The 19,044-nt window shown below is 40.8% G+C and overlaps 1 protein-coding gene across 4 annotated transcripts; it reads left to right on the forward strand.

Annotated features, from left to right (window-relative positions):
- The first annotated feature begins 1,790 nt into the window (after positions 1 to 1,790).
- Positions 1,791 to 18,111, forward strand: CENPJ (centromere protein J). 4 transcript variants are annotated; one of them, XM_064730866.1, is made up of 17 exons: positions 1,791 to 2,150; positions 3,555 to 4,065; positions 5,109 to 5,232; positions 6,002 to 6,235; positions 6,881 to 7,028; positions 8,160 to 8,265; positions 8,559 to 10,182; positions 11,099 to 11,231; positions 12,060 to 12,225; positions 13,272 to 13,511; positions 14,132 to 14,231; positions 15,403 to 15,503; positions 16,186 to 16,284; positions 16,366 to 16,506; positions 16,614 to 16,698; positions 16,782 to 16,902; positions 17,785 to 18,111. In XM_064730866.1, exons 2-17 carry the CDS (start codon positions 3,688 to 3,690, stop codon positions 17,975 to 17,977), a joined length of 3,993 nt encoding a protein of 1,330 aa, XP_064586936.1. In that variant the 5' UTR covers positions 1,791 to 2,150; positions 3,555 to 3,687; the 3' UTR covers positions 17,978 to 18,111. The 4 variants fall into 4 exon arrangements, with proteins under 4 accessions (XP_064586936.1, XP_064587009.1, XP_064587095.1 ...); XM_064730939.1 differs by having other exon boundaries at positions 15,403 to 15,500; positions 17,785 to 18,102; XM_064731025.1 differs by having other exon boundaries at positions 15,406 to 15,503; positions 17,785 to 18,102.
- The last annotated feature ends 933 nt before the right edge of the window (positions 18,112 to 19,044 follow it).

Raw genomic sequence — 19,044 nt, forward strand, 5'->3', positions numbered from 1 at the left:
AGCATCATTAATCTATAGTCCTGTAAGACCATAAATGTGCAGGTAAACCGGAAAAAACCCCAAACCCTTCTAACAGTATTTTCCTACTAAGATATCAAAGGGTCTGAATGTGATGCTGTGGTTTAGAAAGGCACGAGTACAGATCCTTCTATATTCCAGCACATTAGCTTCTCAATGTTAATGAAGATTCGAGCCTTAGGACAATCATGTAGACACTATATTTGTAAATTGCTAAACCAAAGTCCAGGAAAAATTATGGCAGTGTGAAAAATGCCAATCACTTGTTGTTAAAATTTTAATAGTAATAAAATGATAATAAAATTAGCAATATAATTAGAGTAATCAAAATTTGGACAATTTGGATTAGGACAATATGAGACAATAAGAACAAAGAGTTATGGACAGTCTGGGTACCTCTTTCTGGGCAAAATAAGCCCAAAAAAGGACACATGTTAACAGGGGATTAACCCTTAAAAGCAAGAGCCTGTTGCATATTCATACACCTCATACATGATGCATAAATTCCATTCAGACAAAGGATTCTGTCTGGTCAGTGTCAGCTTCTTCTTCTTAATCCTGACGGCATCGTCATGGCTTAGCAAGGTGGGAAGAAGTTTGTTTCTTCTGATAAGGGAGCAATAAATTCTCTTTCTCTGAAAGATTTAGGTGTCCTATGGCTGCTATCTGGTGTGAGTACCTCATTCCTTTCTTTACAAAAATATCCCACATACATAGTTTCTATTTTAACATAATGTTATAACCTAAAACTAACACACTACTAAAAAGATTAATACAACATAACTTTCTAACATAACACAATGTGAAAAACGCCAATCGCTTCTTTTTAAAATTTTAAAAGTTTAATAGCAATAAAATGGTTATAAAAATAATAACACAATTAGAGTAATAATAATTTGGACAATTTGAATTAGGACAATATAAGACTATAGAAACAAAGAGTTACGGATGTCTGGGTACTCTCTTCTGGGCAACATAAGCCCGAAAAAGGACACACGTTAACAGAGGATTAACCCCTAAAAGCAATAGCCTGTTGCATATTCATACATCTGATACATGATGCATAAATTCCATTCAAATACAGGATTCTGTCTGATCGTCGTCAACTTCTTCCTCATAAGCCTAACGGAGTCATCCTGGCTGAGCGAGGCGGGAAGAAGTTCGTTTCTCCTGATAATGGAGCAATAAATTCCCTTTCTTTGAAAGATTTAGGTGTCCTGTGACTGCTATCTCAGTGCGAGTCCTTTCTTTAGAAAAAAAGTGTCCCTACATAGCATAGTTTCTACTTTAACATTTTGTTGAAACCTAAAACTATATTTAACACACTACTAAAAAAATTAATACAACAGAACTTTCTAACATAACACATACACATATAATATTCTTCTTAATATCTGCGAAAAACCAATCATAAAATACGCCTTTTTCACCGCAGTACAGCAGAAAGAGCCCTACGGGACTACAGAAAGAATGAGGGAGAATTAAGACCAATAGAAGGCACATGAAGAGGCTGCCCCGGGGTTATCCAGCCCGGCCCTGCCCACAAGGAGGGCCTGGAGCCCCGGGACACAGCCGGAGCCGCTCTATCGCTGTCTGGAGTTCAGAGGAAAACGCTAATTTAGCTCAGTAAGACAGAGCATGCCTAAAACACCAAATGTCAGGAGGTCTGGGCGTGCATTTCGCCCATTTATCTCTGCGTTCCTCCCGTCCCGCCGCTGTTTAAAAGGCTGTGAGTAGCCGCAGCTAAAGCACACTGACGTCCGCAGCCTCGCCCCAGCAGCAGAGCGACGCTGCTCCAAGAGGCCTCCGCAAAGGGCAACCAGCGGGAGCACTCAGGAGCCACCCCGAGCTGCGGGGCGCCTTCGGGAGCCGGGACAGCCCCGACTCCGGAGCGACTCCCGCCGCCGCTTCCCGCCCGGACAGCCCCGGCACGAACCGGGGCACGGCCGCCACTGTGGACGCCCATCAACCGCCTTCCCGCCGCGGAGGCTCTTGGGAGCTGTAGTCCCAGTCTGCCGCGTTCCCAGGGCAGCTGCAAGGCGGTCCTGCCGCGCTCGAACTACAGCTCCCAGCATGCCCGGCGGCGGGGCGGTGCCCGCCTGTGGCGCCGGGAGGCTGTGCGATGGCGGCAGGTTTGTAATAGAAGGAGAAGGCTGTGGCAGTCGGAGCTGGGCGCGGTGGCGGTGGCGGCCTCAGAAGCGGGGCCGGGACAGCTGCCTCGCTGTATGCGAGGGGCCGCGGGTCGGAGCTGTTGCGGAGCGGGTGCTTCGGGGCCGGGGGTGCACTTGGGGTGTGCTCTGTGAGGGCGGTGTCGGTGAGGGAGGGAGGGCGCCGGGCCCGCCGGCTCGGCTGAGGAGCGGGGCTGTGTTCATATCCCCGGGATCCCTGTGTCCCTCCTGCCCTTCGCGGGACGGATCAGCGGGCTACTCCGGCTGGCTCCAAGGTGCTGCTGCCGTAAATTTCTTGGGGAGTTTGGACTGATAGGCGGCCTCCAGAGGGTCTCCCAAAGGGGACGGGGAAAACAGCCCGTGAGCCTTGCAGACTTCAGTTTGCCACTGCGGGAATCTGCACCTCGCTAGGAAACACACGGCAGTCGTTTCTGTATGAAACATTATTTGTATATTGTTTCTCCCAGCTGCGGTTTCAAACTCTTGTTGAAACTCTTCTTTTGACTGCGGGAAAATGAAGTGAGAGCTGGCTTGGGCTGAACTCTTGGGAATGAGGAAGCTTTCAGAAGTTATTTCTTGATTAGCAGGATTCCTGAACCTGGGCTGCTGTGGTTGTGCGTCCTTGGGGCCCTGGCTCCTTCTCTCTGTGTTCCCCTGACACGCCGCATGCACGGCAGGGAATCCTTTGCCCTGGGAATGAAGAGCACGGCTGAGCAGCCCGGCTCCTGCTGCCACTCTGTCACCCGCAGCAGTGCTGTCTTTTTCATCCTAAGGGAGGAAATCACTCTGGGCCTCCTTCCTACATGAATCTATTCACGTTTTATGGCACTTGGAGGATTTGTTGCTGTATTTAAAATTTCCTCTGGATGGATTTTAAAGAAGTTTTTTGGGAGAAGGAGGATAACAGGCAGCGTAGCTGCAGCGTTTCCTTGAGAAACTAAGGAAGGTGTGAAAATGATAAGTGTCGCATTGAAATATGTGCAGTAAAGTGTTTGTATTTAGATGGACATATGTGAAACTTGGCATTAATATGGAGGTCATGTGGTCTCTCAGCTCATCAAATCCCTTCTTTTCTTGCAAGTGTTTAAAAAAATTCTGAATCTCTGCCAGTGCTACTGAAGAAAATATTATGTACAACTTCGTGGTGTTGGAGATTTTGTTGGCTGCATTCAAATCATACAATTAAGAGTTGGATTTTGTTGATTTTCTGCACCAAAAGTGTGTGTTACTTGTTATTCATATTGTTTCTATTGCCTACGAGTTATTTTTATAAATGCACTAGGTTGGTTATAACAGAGTTGGTTGTATTCTTTTGCTGGGAATCTGTTATTGTAAATTTCTGATTTTGTTTATCTGCTTAATTTCTAGGTGCTAGAAGCAGATAGATAACTGTCCATACCAACTGCCTGGAACTTTGAAAGTTATATTGTCTGAAATCTACAGACCGTGATATTGTTGTGTTAATGCTGATCAGCAGAGAAGTTGGAATACAGTTTGCAAGATGCCAACTGTTGAAAATCTGAGTGGTGAGCAAAACTTCAGTGCATATTGGATGCTCAGTAGTGCCCGTGCTGGAGTCTTACTGGGTCCTAGTTTTACTGGTTTGAACTTTAAGAAAGGAAATTTGTTACCTGGACCTGAAAACATCCCAGCTTTGCCTGAAGAAGTGCTGCATCTTTCAGACAGCTGTTCTGTAAGTGATGACTCCCTGTGTGAAGAGTCTGCCAGCTCTCAGGCACCCCAGCAGTGTACCACTGGAACACCTTTTCCAGCAGCACCTGCAAACATGGAAAGCTCTAAACCAGACTTAGTCCACGGTGAAGTGGATGGTCAGAAGAAATCCAGTCACAGTGATACACTCCTACAAAAGCTTGAACAGGTAATAAATACACATAGAAATCTTTGACATGCCTACAGTAAGATTTATTTTGTTCCTGCATATGAGTTGTCACGCCTGCAAGTAAGCAAACCCCTTGCAACAAATGTATAGGCCACAGCAAGCCTAAAGAGCAAATCCTGAGTTCCAGTTGTGCTCACATGAAAGTTGGTGTCTTCCTCATGATGTGCATTTTCTGGGAGTAGAACTGCTGTTGTTTCCAGGTGGCACAAGTTCCAGTTTAAAATGAAATTGTTCTTAAAAATCATTTTTCCTGGAAAGGCGCACACAGTTCTAGTTGAAGTTTCTTCCCTTGAGGCTGTGGAAATGGGGTGCTGGTCATTACAGTGGTAATGCTTCAGCACAGGTATTCACCACACAGTGGAGTTGAATGTTCCTGTATCTATAGCAACATCTTTTGTTAGTTCTCAAAGTAGGTGTGACATACCTGGCTCTTTTTAGATGAGGGGATATGTTAGTGTTGGGTGTGATAAAGTTTCCAAGACATCAGGATAAAAAAAAGGCCTGGAATTGTAATGCTGTTATGTTACTTTTTTTTTCCTAATGCAAGTGTGTCAATCAATCCACTGTAAGTTGCTATTTGTTCCCTAAAGCTCTTCCCGAATACTGGATACAGATTGTGTTGGCTGGAAGTCTTCAGCAGAACTTCAGTAAATCCTGCTTAGTTAAGGACTAAGAAGTCCTTGCCCACTCTGCCAGCAGCTGCATCAGCATAAATCCCTATGTCTGCTCACTGGAGTGGAGAGAGGGAGAGAGTGTGTGTTTCCAGAGTAGAATTCCATGAATTACCAGGTGCTATAAAAGTTTTCTCCTGTATTTTACATGACAGGAGAATAATTACCCACTTTTTAAATATTGTCAGTAATACCAATCAGTGGTTAAATAAATATTAGCTGATTTATTGATACCTTAAGAGAAATTATTAAGTGTCCTTATAAAGTTATTGGCAATCTATAACAAAACATTTCTGTGGTAAATTCTAAATAAACCTAGCCTCTAATACATTTATTTATTTATTTGAAAAGCTGAAGGAATTGCAACAGCAGAAACAGGAACAGTTAAAGAAACAACAGATGGAACAACTTCAAAGGTTAATGGAGGAGCAGCAGAAGCTACTTAGCATGGTATCTGGCCAGCCAGCAGCTCTTGGTAAGTTGTACTGATGTACGATGTGCATTGTATAAACTGAAAAATCTAATCTCATTTTCCAGTTAAAATCTGAAAGTGCCTTCTGGGTTCTTCATTTTAAGATTACTTGATTAATCAAAGATAAATGCTGCATTGCTTCAGTGCCTGAAAGTTGAGTGCTACTGAAGAAGGAATATTGTCCTATTTTTGTAAAATGCCAGCTGTAATTGTGGCTTGATCAATATGTGCTGTGATGGGAGCTCTTGCTTCAAAGTATTGAAGTGTAAAACAATTACTTTCCTTTCTCATTAGCTGCTTCTCACAGTACTTTTGGTTGCTTTAAGCTTTCAGTGTAGCCAAATGAAGTGGTGCCTCCTTGTTTGTGCTCACACATCTCATTGAGGTGATGAACTGAACCAGGATAGAGAGCTGATCTGTATTTAAAAACAGAGACTTGTAACCTGTACTGGGTGCAAGGAGAGGGGACAGCTCTTGGCTGGGAAAAGCTTTTAGAGCTGAGAAGGGGTACTTTCTGCTCTTGGCAGTGTCAGTCCAACCTGACTTAAATGATTGTCTTTCTTTCCCTTTGCCTTCCTGAGAAGATTAAATTAGGGCTTATTGTGGGAGGAGAAAATCAACATTGCCCAATCACTTATTCTTGGTCAGTGACATAAAGGTGGAGGCTGGGTGATCAATCCTGCCCTTCAGTGCCATTTCTTTTCTCCTGTGGAGCAGTAATTTTGTGACACAAATAGAATGACACAGCCATTTTGTTCTTTCTCCTTGCAAGGTTTTGCTGTGATGTCTGAAAGTCAAAAGCTGAGACCTGGGCACCCCCCAGGCTTAGCACCTCCACCTCAGTTGCCATCGTCTGGATACCAGAATATCTTTGAAGACCGAGCTCGTGCTCTGCTTGTTTCTTCCCATACACAAGACAACAGTTCTTTACAAAAGCTGAACAACAGAGAATGCACCTCAGCATTGAAGAACAATCTTTCAGAAGTGTCTGCCTGTGAAAAGCAAGGTCTGTGTGTGCCTCTGAAAAGGCCAAATGGTTTGAAAAACAAGGAAGACAAACACATTACTGCTTAGTCTTTTATAGAAACATAACTTGCTGTGTGGTGCTTTTTTTCCCCTTGTCACTGAGAGTAATTTTCTGCTACTTATTTTGGAGGTTTTATAATTTTAGTTGGTTTACTTGGTTGGTTTGTTTGCTGATGGTTTACAGACCTCAGAATGTTCCTGTTATTGTCTGAGTTTGGTTAAAAGCAGCACGAGCCAAAAATCAAATTCTTCTCAATTTATTCATATATATGTGGGAAACAAGAAGCTTGATAAGAGAGCTCACCAGTACAGCAGACATCAACATTTGTTCAGTTATGTTTTTAAGCCATACATTAACAATAGTGAAGCAGGTGAACAATCAGAATGGATTATTTAAGGTCTATGGAAAATTTTTAATGCATAATTGCTTGTTCCATTAGAAAGTGCAAATTCAAATAAGAATTAATTTGGGGAAATGTTAGAACTGTTTTATGTAGGAATTCAGATCACATGGCAATGAAGCTCCCTTCCGGTTTTCACCTGACCTGAATGCTGTTTAAAGTGTGTGCTGAAAACTGATTTGTTGTTGGGATAAAAAAACCAAACAACTCTGTTGCTTTCACAGGAAAAGACCTGTGGTGTCCAGAAAAAAAGATGGAATTATTAATGGGGAGTGAAGATAATCACATTGATCACATATTAGGTGTGGGAAGTGCGCATGTCTCTGAAAATTCCTGTGGAGGTGAACAGTTGTTGACTAATGTAGAGGAAAGGTAATTCAACTATGATAATGCATTTTTTATCAAATTACACAAGTTTGGTTGAATTCTGAGTCCTGAAGGAAAGAGTCTGGTGCTCTGAATTTGTGCAATTTCTTAACAAAGGATTTGATTTTCCTGGTACTGTGGAGACCCATGGTACGAGAGGCTCTTACTTGGAATTGCTTGTGCTGTGAAAGATGAAATGTTGTGTGTTGGATGAAGAGGTGTGTGTGCAGCCTGGGGTAATGACAGCATAGAGGCACCTTTCAGTATAGCTGGGTATATAAGCAGTTATGATTGCTGTTCCCAGTTTGATTTATTACAAGCTCCTATCCACTGTTATGTTCTGAAAGTAGTAATGTGAGGGAGGAGGGTGGGGCTGTGACTTTTTAGTTTGTTATGGGGAGTTATGATTGTTTGAAATGTCAAAGAGCAGGCTGGACAGGGCTCTCAGCAACCTGGTCTAGTGGAAGGTGTCCCTGCCACTGTGGCAGGGTTGGGAGGTTGGAACAAGGTGATCTTGAAAGTCCTTTCCAACCCAAACCATTCGGTGATTTTGTCATTCTGTGAAATGTTGCTGTGTCTCCCCTGGGGGAGGTCTTGCCCACCCCCAGCCTGCTTCCTGGGGTGGGCAGCAGCATGAAAAAGCAAAGAAAGCCCTGATGCTGTACAAGCAGGCTTCAGGCAATAGCTAAAATATTGTGTTATCAGTGCTGTTAGCTATGAAAAAAGCTCGTTCCATGTCAGCCAGACCCAGCACTCCTGTGAAGGAGGAGAGGGAGACAGGGAACGTTATCTCAGCAGCATTCCTGAGTGGAAAGGTGATACTGTAGGAACTGGCAGTGTGACTAAATTATGAGTGGAAGTTTGGTGATTTGTCCAAAAGAAGGGATCACTAAGAAAAGCAGTGAAAGAAAAAGCAACAAAACCTGCACACAGTGTCTTTTAGATATGTATATTAACTATTGCAGGAATTGGATAAACATGTAGTGTTAAAATGCATTTCTCAGATTACCTTAATGCCTAAAGCACCTCAGAATTTGCCATCTTTTATGCAATTACACCACAGGTCTTTGACTACCAGCATGTTCAATGTAGTTATTTTATACAGAATTGTAAGAGTTGTTTTTGTACTTACTCTAGACCTATTAAAGCTGCAATACATGGGAAGAAGCAAACTTTTGAAGAATTCTTGGAAGAACAGATACAACTAGAGGAACAGCGCCTGGAGCAAACCCAGAAGTTACAGGTTATTGATTATTTTAAAACCTTCATTCTTCTTTATATATTGTGCCGAGATGTGACGGGTGCTTTAAAAGTGTACAAGGAAGATGCTAGCAGGGAAAGCTAACACTGAATGCAGCATTCACATTTTGAAAAATAATAAGCCCCAAACACTTCACTTGCTTAAGTCTTCAGAAATCCAGTAAAAATGTACTATGTAAATTTCTACTGATATCTGGGATTTATTTGAAGAAATTTTCAAACTGTGTAAGAAGCTTTTTAACATTTTATTGTTTGCTTTTCTCTACTCATTTTCAGGAGACAAATGGATCAGCAGTTCAAAAACCAGTGATCAAGAGACCCTTCCTGAAAAAAGGGGAAGGTTTAACAAGATTCACTAATGCCAAGTCTAAAATAACAAAACTTGGAGAAAACACCTCAAAACTTCAACAAAGGGCTTTAGATGATAGAAACGTTATTAAAGTGGACAGATTACAAATACAGAAGAAAACTGCGCTTCCTGGCAAAGAACTGGTTTCTGAAAGTCCTTTTGCACCAAGGACCTTTTACAGCCAGCCCCGTAAAGTAAAACATTGTCCTATTCAGAAGACAGTGGTACTCAGGAATCACAATGGAGAAAATATCTTGCCATTAGAAACAAGAAAGCAATCAGGAAAAAGTCATGATGGACAGATGAGAGGTTCTTACCCATCAGAAATTAAAAACAAAATAGAAAATACAGAGAACAGAGCAGAATTTGCTAAGTCTAACACTGGCAAAATCCAAAACAAATTACCTGGTGCTGAAAAGTCTCAGTTGTCTCAAGAACTGACCAGTGCCTTTCCTAATTTTGAATGTCCCATAGGTCACCCTGTAAAAGATTCAGAACTGTCTTTTGAACTTTCATTTCAGAATAAACTGGAGAACTGGGAAAAAGAAAAAGAGAAAGAGAATCTAGAATTAGATGAATTTTTGTTTCTAGAACAAGCTGCAGATGAAATATCTTTCTCAAGTAATTCCTCATTTGTGCAAAGGATCTTGGAACAAGACCAGCAAACTTCAAAGGGCCGTAGGATGTCTTCTACTCCTATCAAGGCAAAGCAGCAGCAAGTCAAGGTGCTGGCTGTGCAACTCACAGATGAGAGAAATAAAAGGGCAGACTGTGTGGCACGGGAAAATACAAATGATAGCCCTGTTACACATACAGCCTCAAATTCAGGAACAGATTTTAGAATGAAGGATCCATTGAGTAAAACAGATGGTGTAATATTCTCAGCTTCTTCCCTGAAAGCAGCTCCTGCTTTAAAAAGTAATCACTGGATTGTAAATGGAGATAAGAGTGAGGGCAGCAGTGATACTGCTACAGATTCTGAGTCTGAATTTGGGGCCACATTGAAGCATGACAACAAAGGTGCTAAGACAGCCCTCGTGAACCACGGAGAAAGTGATCCAGAATTTTTTGATTGTGGAAGTTCTGTTAAAGACATCAGCAAAGAGAGCAAAAGTGGAGATGCTGACCTTGAGTTGTCAGACAAAGATTGTGGTGCACTGTCAAAGCAAAAGATTAGGAAAGCTACAGATGATCACAGAAGCATGTTGTCTATAAGTAGGAATAAATTTGAGTTTGATGATGAGAGAACATGGAGTGATCTTGATGAAAATTATGTTAGCATTGATTTACCTGAAAAATACGCTAAAACACCTTTGCAGATGGACTTTTCCTGTAAGAATGGTACAACTGTCCCAGACAAAGCAATAAAGAGGAAAGTGGCCTCCAAGAAAGGAGATGAAATGTCCAAAGAGTTTGCAGTGGACAGTGATTCAAGTGGACCTCCAGTATCAAACCTGATGATGAAACTGTTTCCTTCTCTGAAGCGGAAGCCGAAGGCAGGCTGCCGTGCAGAGCATGAAACCAAATCAAACGTGGAGCCAGAGCTGGGAGGTGAGAGAACAGCAGCTGGTAGGAGGTGGTGAGGGAGGCGTGTTGTACAAGTGTTCCCTGCTAGTGCTTGAGCTCCAGACTGAAGTTACACCTGAGGGTTTCAGTACACACCTGTGCTGTGAGAAATGGCCCTGTTCTCCCCCTGCATCTCTGGTTGCATGTCTGATGCCAGATCTAACAATTACACAGCTTGCAGAATGACTCTGATTGGTGAAAACTTCTTTTTAAAATTTTATTTATTTAATTGGTGGGTTTCTTTTTTTCTCCTTCCCTCTGGAGGCTTCAACTCATTGAGGTAACTTGATCTGAAGCTGCTTGATCACTGTTTCTGAATGAAGGAAAATAGCAAGGGCAAGCTGAAAATGAAGTGGTACCTTCCTTTCCACCACAGTGGATTTATACCACAGTGGGGTGATGGGTGTGAACAGACTTTGTAGTGACTGAAACTTGAAAAAACTTACAACCATAAACTTTCCTGTTTAATATACCCTATACCATCATACTGTATGTATGTACCTACACATGTGCAATATACACTCATTACACACTTACACCACTTTCATTTTATTTCTCTGGTTTGATGTGAAGCCCTTCAAATTCCAGTTCCAAATATAGTTTTAGTTCTACCAAGATGAAAGATACATTTAGTAGTTAAAGTACTACAAAAGTAATAGATCTACTCTATATTTGTAAATAGTGCAGTGTTTTTGAACATAACTTCTGTGTTATTTGGATAGTAGAAATTTTTTTGCAAAATTACTGCTGTCTTTCAGTGGTATTTACTATGTCTCTAAAAATAGTATTTACTTGGTTTTTCTTTTTTTTTTTAAATAATTTTTAAGTTGGTGTGTGATAATGTTCACTTCAGCCTTATGAATGCCATTTGGGTAATGTGCATGTGGCTGTGCTTTGACAGGAAACACTGTTCCATCCCAGCTACTGAGGGAGAGACTGGCTGAGTTGGAGAAGGAAATTGAGAGATTCCGAGCTGAGAACACAACTCTGAGTAAACTCCGTGAAGAAAGAGAGCACGCCCTGGCAAATATCAGGTAACTTTTACTCAAAGCATTTTGGTGCATTCCCTTTCACAGTGTGTTGCAGACTCTCCCAATGTCCAGTGACCAGCAGCACAGGTAAACAATTCAGGTGCTTCAGTTACAGCAGAGATTGGTCTAGACACAAGTTGTTGCTCTATGTGTATGTTAAGCTGTAATTATTACACACAATTTAATAGTGTTAAGAACCCCAGGTCAGTTAAAATGATGTCCCTAAAGGCTGTATTTTGGAGAATGTATACTTTAGCTCTAAAGGATAATACAATCCTGAATCAGCCCTGCAGAACTGGTCTTAATGCTTTTGCTTTGGGTTTGATATTTGTGTGTACACACTGAGGATCTTTTAATTTGAACAGGGGCATTTATAAGTGGCATATAGAACAGAATAATTACCTCTGATGACATAAATGGAGCACATCTCTTCCTACCACAGCCACTTTTGTTTGGGAATAGCATTGAGTCTCTGACTAACATTTAATTTTTGACCTCCTATTAGCAGATTCTTTTCTCTGGTGTTTTTGGGGGATGGTGTTCTAATATTTTGAAGAATGTGGCAACATTTTGGCCAAAGCTTTTCTAAATTCAGGATAATGTTTGTGACTAGAAGATATAAAAATATATATTGTTGGGCTTCAAACATGCACTGTGTGACAATTCTTACTCCTTAAGTAACTAATACAGTTTATAAGTAAGTCTTCCTGAGGGTAATAGATGCTGAACTCCAATCTGTGACCACAAGACACTGAGTCTTCACTTTCTTTCTAAAAATCTAGATATAAAGGAGATTTGGGCTAAAACAACAACTTTGTTTCATAATTATAGGAAAGAAGTTTCAGACTTTGAACAGAAGAAAGCTCAAGAACTGGCTGAAATAGAAGAGTATAAGAAAAAGGAAATTAAAAAACTGCAAAAGGAGCGCAAAGTTTTTGAAAAGTACACCACAGAAGCTAGAGCAATTCCAGATAAAAAGGAACGGGATGAAATTCAGGTATAAAAATATATTATTATTCTAGTCCACATAGGAACATGTAAGCTCACTTTAAGGCAGTCAAGAACTAAATTCTAACTTAGTTCAAAGATTACAGGTGATTTTAAGATGGGAACTGCTAGCAGATGTGGGTTAGTAAGGTGAATTTGGCAGTGCTGGATTAACAGTTGGACTCCATGATCTTAAAGTTTTTTTTTCCAATCTAAATTATTCTAATTGAGGAAGGGAGCTACAGTCTTTACAATGCTGTTAGATGGTTTTAAGGCAAAAACTCCTCATGAGCAAATCTTTTTATTTCCATACTAAAAACTGCTAGTAACTGATAGAATGATCTTCAACTTTGAAACAAAATTATTGAAGTTAAAATATTAAATTGTAAGTTTTTATTCATGGTAGTCGATCAAAGTGCAAACTAGAATTCTAGAAGGGTTTAATTCTCTCTATAACTCTTGTACAGTCTATGTAGTAATCTTCTACAATTTTCAAAGTTACATTTTATTATCACTTATAGGTCTTTAGGTATCAGTGATGTCAGGAACGAGATCTGTTTCTTCCTTCATTGTCAGGATGTATGGTATATGAGACGCACAAACAAGCCATATTAAACATAGGGATGTTCCTCTTCCTTCCCTACTAATTTCCCTTCAGAAAACTGAATTGACATTTGCTAAACTAGGCAGATTTACATGTGTTTTTGTGTGTTTGTGTCTTTCCTGTTTTCTGTGCTAAGATTTCTAAAGGGCCCTCCAAGGGTAGTATTAAGGATTTTATGTTTCTGTCTCAAGTGTTTTTGTACTGGCCAATCTAGGAAGTGTAAAAAATGCCAAGAAAGCAAGAAAAACGAATCCTGTGATTGGAGTAGAGCTTATAAAGTTGGTAGTTTACACTCTTTCAGGAAAGAAAACTCTTCCTTGCCTTTCACCTCTGCACTAGTAAGCTGATTTGACTTTTTTGCCACTTATGCCTCTTTCCCTTGTGTTTATATTTCTGTTAGAAACTAAAATATAGTTTATTATATTAAAAATCAAAACATGCATTTTTCTAAGGCTTTAAAACAGCAGATTGCAGAGTTACTGGAAGATCTAAAACGAAAAGAGGCAAAATGGTCGACTACCCATCGACGCCTGAAAGATCAAATAGAAGCTTTAGTAAATGAGAATTTTGAGCTAAAAGAGGAAATCAGAATTATGGAGAAGTTTCGTCTAGAGGCCTGGAAGAAAGTAGAAGCTGCTAGAAGCAAGAAAAAAATAGAAAATCCTGGGATGAGTCTAAATAGAGGAGAATCTGTAAGTTACTAATCTTGGTGCTTTAAATATATTTGTGTGAGTACTGGTGGGTTTTCTGTTATATACTTGGACTCTAATAGCTACAACTTAGCTGTTTTCTTTAATTTACTTCTGTGGTGCCTACACTAGTGGTGACAGACACAGAATTTTGTTAATGTCATATTCTCTGCAAATGTCAATGCTCACAATATGCAGTATCCCTTTTGTTGAGGAACTCATCTTGGAAATTAAAAATGATGCAAGTATGAAAGAAAAGTAATTGATGGAGTCTAAGCTGTGAACCTCTGCTCCTTTGGGATCAACCAGGCAAACCAAGCAGTTCACAGTTGTCTAAAGCAGTTACATTAAGCTTTGAAACTAAAACTGTTATTCTGGATTGCTTGCATCAAATTAACATTTTGGAGCTGTTGATAGCGAAGGAGCTGATGGAGGAAGAGTTCCCAAAGTGCAGCTTGGGCTACATCACACAAGGCCTTCCGCTGATCAAGTCTCAAAACTGTAGAGGTTGTGAAGAAAGCTTCCAGTAAATTTAATGTCAGATGGTCTATACATTTGATTCACTCTGTATGAACAGTTACAATTACATGTCACATAAACCACAAGTACTTTCCTTCTTTTAGTGTCTACCAAATAGAGGCCTAAAAAGTCGAAGTGCATCTCCGCTTCTGCCAGTACAGAAGTGCAGCAAGATAAATGGCAAAAGTTATTCACAAGCAAAAGGTAAAAGTGTTTGTCTAGGCAGAGAATTCTGTTAAGTCTTAAAAATAAAATGAATGTGAAGTTTTGCTTTTTGGAGTGTATTACCACCTCAAAAGGAGATAAGAGTGGGAGCTGTCATGGGCTGGAGCATATGGATAAATACCTCACAGGGTGGGATTCTGGAGAAAGCTGTGATTTCACTCCAGTTTTGGAGTGAAAAATGGTTCTGGTCTTGCATGATGGTCTGGAACACTGCAGAAGCTGCTTTCTCTAATTAAAAATGACATTGATCACTGGTGTTCTCCAAGCTGCAGGTGTTGGTTAGATCAGAGTCACTGAATGGTTTGGGTTGGAAGGGACCTCCAAGGTCATCGAGTTCCAACCCCCTGCCATGGGCAGGGACACCTTCACTAGACCAGAGGTACTCAGGGCCCCATCCAGCCTGAGCTTGGACTGTCCCAGGAAAGGAGCAACCTCAGCTTCTCTGGGCTACCTATTCCAGTGCCTCACTGCCCTGACAGTGAAGAATTTCCTTCTAATGTTTAGTTGAGTGTGTTGATAACATGAAAATGCTGTGTCTCTTCAGAACCTTCCATCAGCAGGTCTGTTATCATATGGGCAATGCTGTGGCAGGTGTTCCCTGTTCACAGTTAGTTAGTGTCTGCCTTCTTAAGGGATAATCACATATGGAAAGTAACTGCAGGGTACTTTTTTGACACCTCTGACAGCTCATCCAAACATCATGTTATCTGTTACACAAGTTGTTCCAGAATTGAAGGTAGTTTTATTTCGGTAATTTGACAGGAGAGACATGGAAAAAATATGCTGAGCAATTCCTGTTAAAAGCTGATACTCACTTTCCTTTGTTCATTACCAGGCATCAGTAATAATATCTAAATTTCTAGGAGGGGCAAATCCTTTGTAAATCTACAGAGATGAAACAGGAGACCAAGTGCATTAAATGTCCCTTGTAATGATTCTTCAATGCTAGCTTCTTGCTAACACGTTAAACAATGTCAGTGATTGATTCTTTCCTGGGCATGTGCCTATCATTTTAATAAATACCCTGCTTTCAGTTTCTGCTGCACTTAAGAAATGTGGGTGTCCTGTACAGCTTGACCTCCTACAGAATTGTTGCTCTTAAACCACACTTCAATTTCTCTGTCCAATTTAACTGTTACATGTATCTCAGTAGGAAAACTTCCTAGAACACCTGCATCAGGACCTGCTAATGAGAGGAACAACTCTGAGGCAATGACTGCACTGGAAGATTCTTCTCAGAGTATTATGGTAGTAAGTCCTGTGTGTTGATTTGATTTTCAAAGCAGGGAAAAAAAAAAGCCTAAAATGGAAAAGTTAATGAGTATCTGGAGGGCGACTGATGAGGCTGTTAACTCATCTTTTTGTGTTCTTCAGCTTTTATTGTCATAACAGAAAATAGCTATGTACCAGTCAATGAGGAGTGTTTTACCTTTGTCTAGTAGTTGCATTATTTTTTGGCTCAGGAAAAATACAAAGTAATAATCTCCTGCTCTTTTGAATTTTTTACATTTTTGGAGAGCTAAAGAAAGATGGACGTTCATAAGCTCCATGTAGGGCAACATGTGCAAGGATCTTTTAAATAGTTTAATTCTTTCTTACATTAATTGCTGTAGGTTACACTTAGCCTTTAGAGAACTTGATAGTTTCATACCATGATGTGGATTTCTTAAGGAAGTTGAGCTCCTTGTTACAGCACATCACTGAATTCTACTTTAGTCCAGACTACAACTGGCCACAGATATCCAATGATTGCTCAGTCTCCATCTCTTGTAACTGAAATACATTTGGAGTTGCTTAAACCTCAATTGTGTTTATGCCTCCCCATATTCCTCTTCCTTCTGTGATGCTCCTTGTTTCCAAAAATACCTGTCAGCCTAGGAGAAAAATATATAAAGACAAAGCTTGATTTGGTTTTTTTTGCTTGTCATCTCAGGACACCTCTCCTAATGAAGCTTATGTGTCACCACCATCTGCTCCTGCATTTACAGGCAGTGAAGAGATACAGAGAGAAACTGCTTATCCTGATGGAAAGGTAAAATGGGAAATTCTGGAAGACAGCTGTTGGGAAAGATGTGTGAGGGCTCAATACTGACCTCACTTGTGTTTTCATTAGGTTGAGAAGGTTTTGAAAAATGGCTGTCACCTTATATTTTTCCCAAATGGAACATGGAAAAAAGTGGGTTCTGATGGGAAGACCATAACTATAACCTTCTTCAATGGGGATGTGAAACAGATTATGCCTGATCAAACAGTGGTAGGTATCCTATATCTGCATTTTTCAACAAATGCTTAGTTATCTGCATGTGTTCCCTCATTTAAAACTTCTCATTAGTTACACTGAATCTCAACTGTTGTCTGCAGATTTATTATTATGCCGATGCTAAGATTACTCACACTACATACACTGATGGCTTAGAGGTCTTGCAGTTTTCAAATGGACAAATAGGTAATCATCCAACCCAAGTGTCAGAATTATTGCCCAGATATAGGTATGTATTTATAAGCATATTGTCTCAAAATACATTTCAGAGAAGCATTATCCTGATGGCACGAAGGAAATAACCTTCCCTGATCAGACAATTAAGAGTCTGTTCACAGATGGCCAAGAAGAAAGTATCTTGCCTGATGGCACCGTTATTCGTGTGCAGCGGTGAGCTTTTCCTTCTGGGGTTCCCTGGGCTGGGCAGGGGATGGAGCACCCGGGGCTCAGTGACAGGAGCACTGCATGGTGACAGGTGTGTTTCTGCAGCTCCTGCAGGTTTGCATTTCAATGGACTGTGCTGTGAACACATAGTTACTGCTCCAGTTTTGGGTTTTTTTCTGTTTGTAGCACGGAAGAGGCATAAAGACAGTGTCTCATTGTCTCATACCCTAAGAGACTTCTCTGTAGGGGGATAGAATATAAGAAAATAAAGGTAATGTAGAAAGTAATCTTACTCCCAAGGAGTTGCAGCTGGGCCACTTACCAAAGACTAGGAACAGGCCTGAATTTAATAGGCCACAGCTGTAAGCAGCGAGAACAAGAGTGCTATAAAAGAGGGGGGTGGGTGGGTGAGCCACTTTGTGAAGAAGAAAGAGTCAGTGATCTGAGGAGCTGCCCATGAGAAACACCAAGAGGGTAGAAAATGTTTGTGATAAGGAGACAAGTATGGAACCCCTGCAATAAGATGACAACACTTCTGTATTTGTACATAATTCTAGAAAAATTATCTAGGAACCTGGCTGGTGTGGGAAGCAGGTGTGACTGGCAGCAGATAACTGACAGTGCTCAAAATACCAAGGTTTAAACTTCCCTTGGACTTCAGCAGTGATGGGTTTGTGGCAGATAAAGTGCAGTGGAGGTTCTCAAGTATAAAGAACTAATATCAGTTTTGTAGAAACAGGTTTCTGAGTATGAACCAGCTGAGATACTTAACAAATTTTTCCACAAATACTGTTTTCCTTCATTTAGGCTGACATATCCAATGCTGGATCTGAGACTAATTTTACACCCATGCATAATTCTTGGGATTTTCTTTCCCCTTTAATGCAGAGATGGAACCAAAACAATAGAGTTCAATAATGGCCAGCGAGAGCTGCACACACCACAGTTCAAGAGACGGGAGTATCCAGATGGGAGTGTCAAGACTGTGTACATGAATGGACAGCAGGAAACCAAGTATGTCTCTGGGAGAGTCAGAATAAAGGACAAGGATGGTAATATTATCATGGACACCAAGTTGTAGACCATGTCAAAACTGCTGAAGTGTTACCACATCAGCAAAAATAATGTACATTTCTGTAAACAAGTGAAAAAGCTTAAAGCTTGTTGTGTATATATTATTTCTAATTTTCTCTAAATAAATTTATTTTTCAGTGGGTGCTACTACATCAGCACTTTTGCTAATTCTTTTTTCCCATTTCTATGTTTAAGAAACCATTTATTGATTTAGTATTCAGCCATATGGCATTAAAAAGGTGTTTTTTACATCAACTGTCAGCAAACACTCAAACAACTGCAGACCATACCTTAGTTTGGACATCAGTTTACTTACTGCTTGACTTGAAAGACCAAAGGAATGGCAGTCTTGGACTATTCCTTCATCTTATTTTCTTCATCTTGGAGTTAGGAGGCAACAACAGCATTAGCAGAGTGCAGTGTCTGTTCTACAAACTGCCCTCCTATACTCACAGGCTAACAGGTGAGACTGGGGGACAGGTTCATTCTCCAAGCTACTCAGAAACACCAGAAAGCTAACAAAAGTCATCTCATCCAGTTTTCCCACCTAGCAGGTATTTTTAAGCTGACTTGTCTTTCAAAATTCTGCAGTACCTATCATCAAAAGGTTGCTGCTGGGCTGGCTGCTTAAAGTCTCTGTTCCTGTGTATGCTGAAAAATTTGTTTCCTTCTCTCACATGGTAGAAGATACTTTCTTCTCTTTGTCTCCTCAGTGAAAGCTCTGTCCTTACTCTGTCTATGCCCTTTATTGCTCACAGGGTGGCAATGAGAACTGTGCTCACTCTCACCAAGAAGTTCCCTGGCTGGGTGCAGAGACAGGTCCTGGACTTTTGGGTCAAACTGCTCAAACACCAGCTGTTACATAATTCAGGGCTGAGTTGCTTTCAAGATGGGTGATAAACAGTGGGGTTTTTGTCTTTAAATGAAAACATTTTGAAAATGAGCATGAGCTCTCTGGGGTATGTGCAATAGCACCTAGGATGTGGCTGGTTAGTACCAGAATATCGAAGTGTGACAGGATCCTTCCACTGTCTGTGCCATTGTGCCTGGGCACAGAGGTCAGCTTTGGACCCC

This window comes from Zonotrichia leucophrys, chromosome 1, assembly GCF_028769735.1.
Source record: "Zonotrichia leucophrys gambelii isolate GWCS_2022_RI chromosome 1, RI_Zleu_2.0, whole genome shotgun sequence".
In the NCBI taxonomy this organism is placed as follows: domain Eukaryota; kingdom Metazoa; phylum Chordata; class Aves; order Passeriformes; family Passerellidae; genus Zonotrichia; species Zonotrichia leucophrys.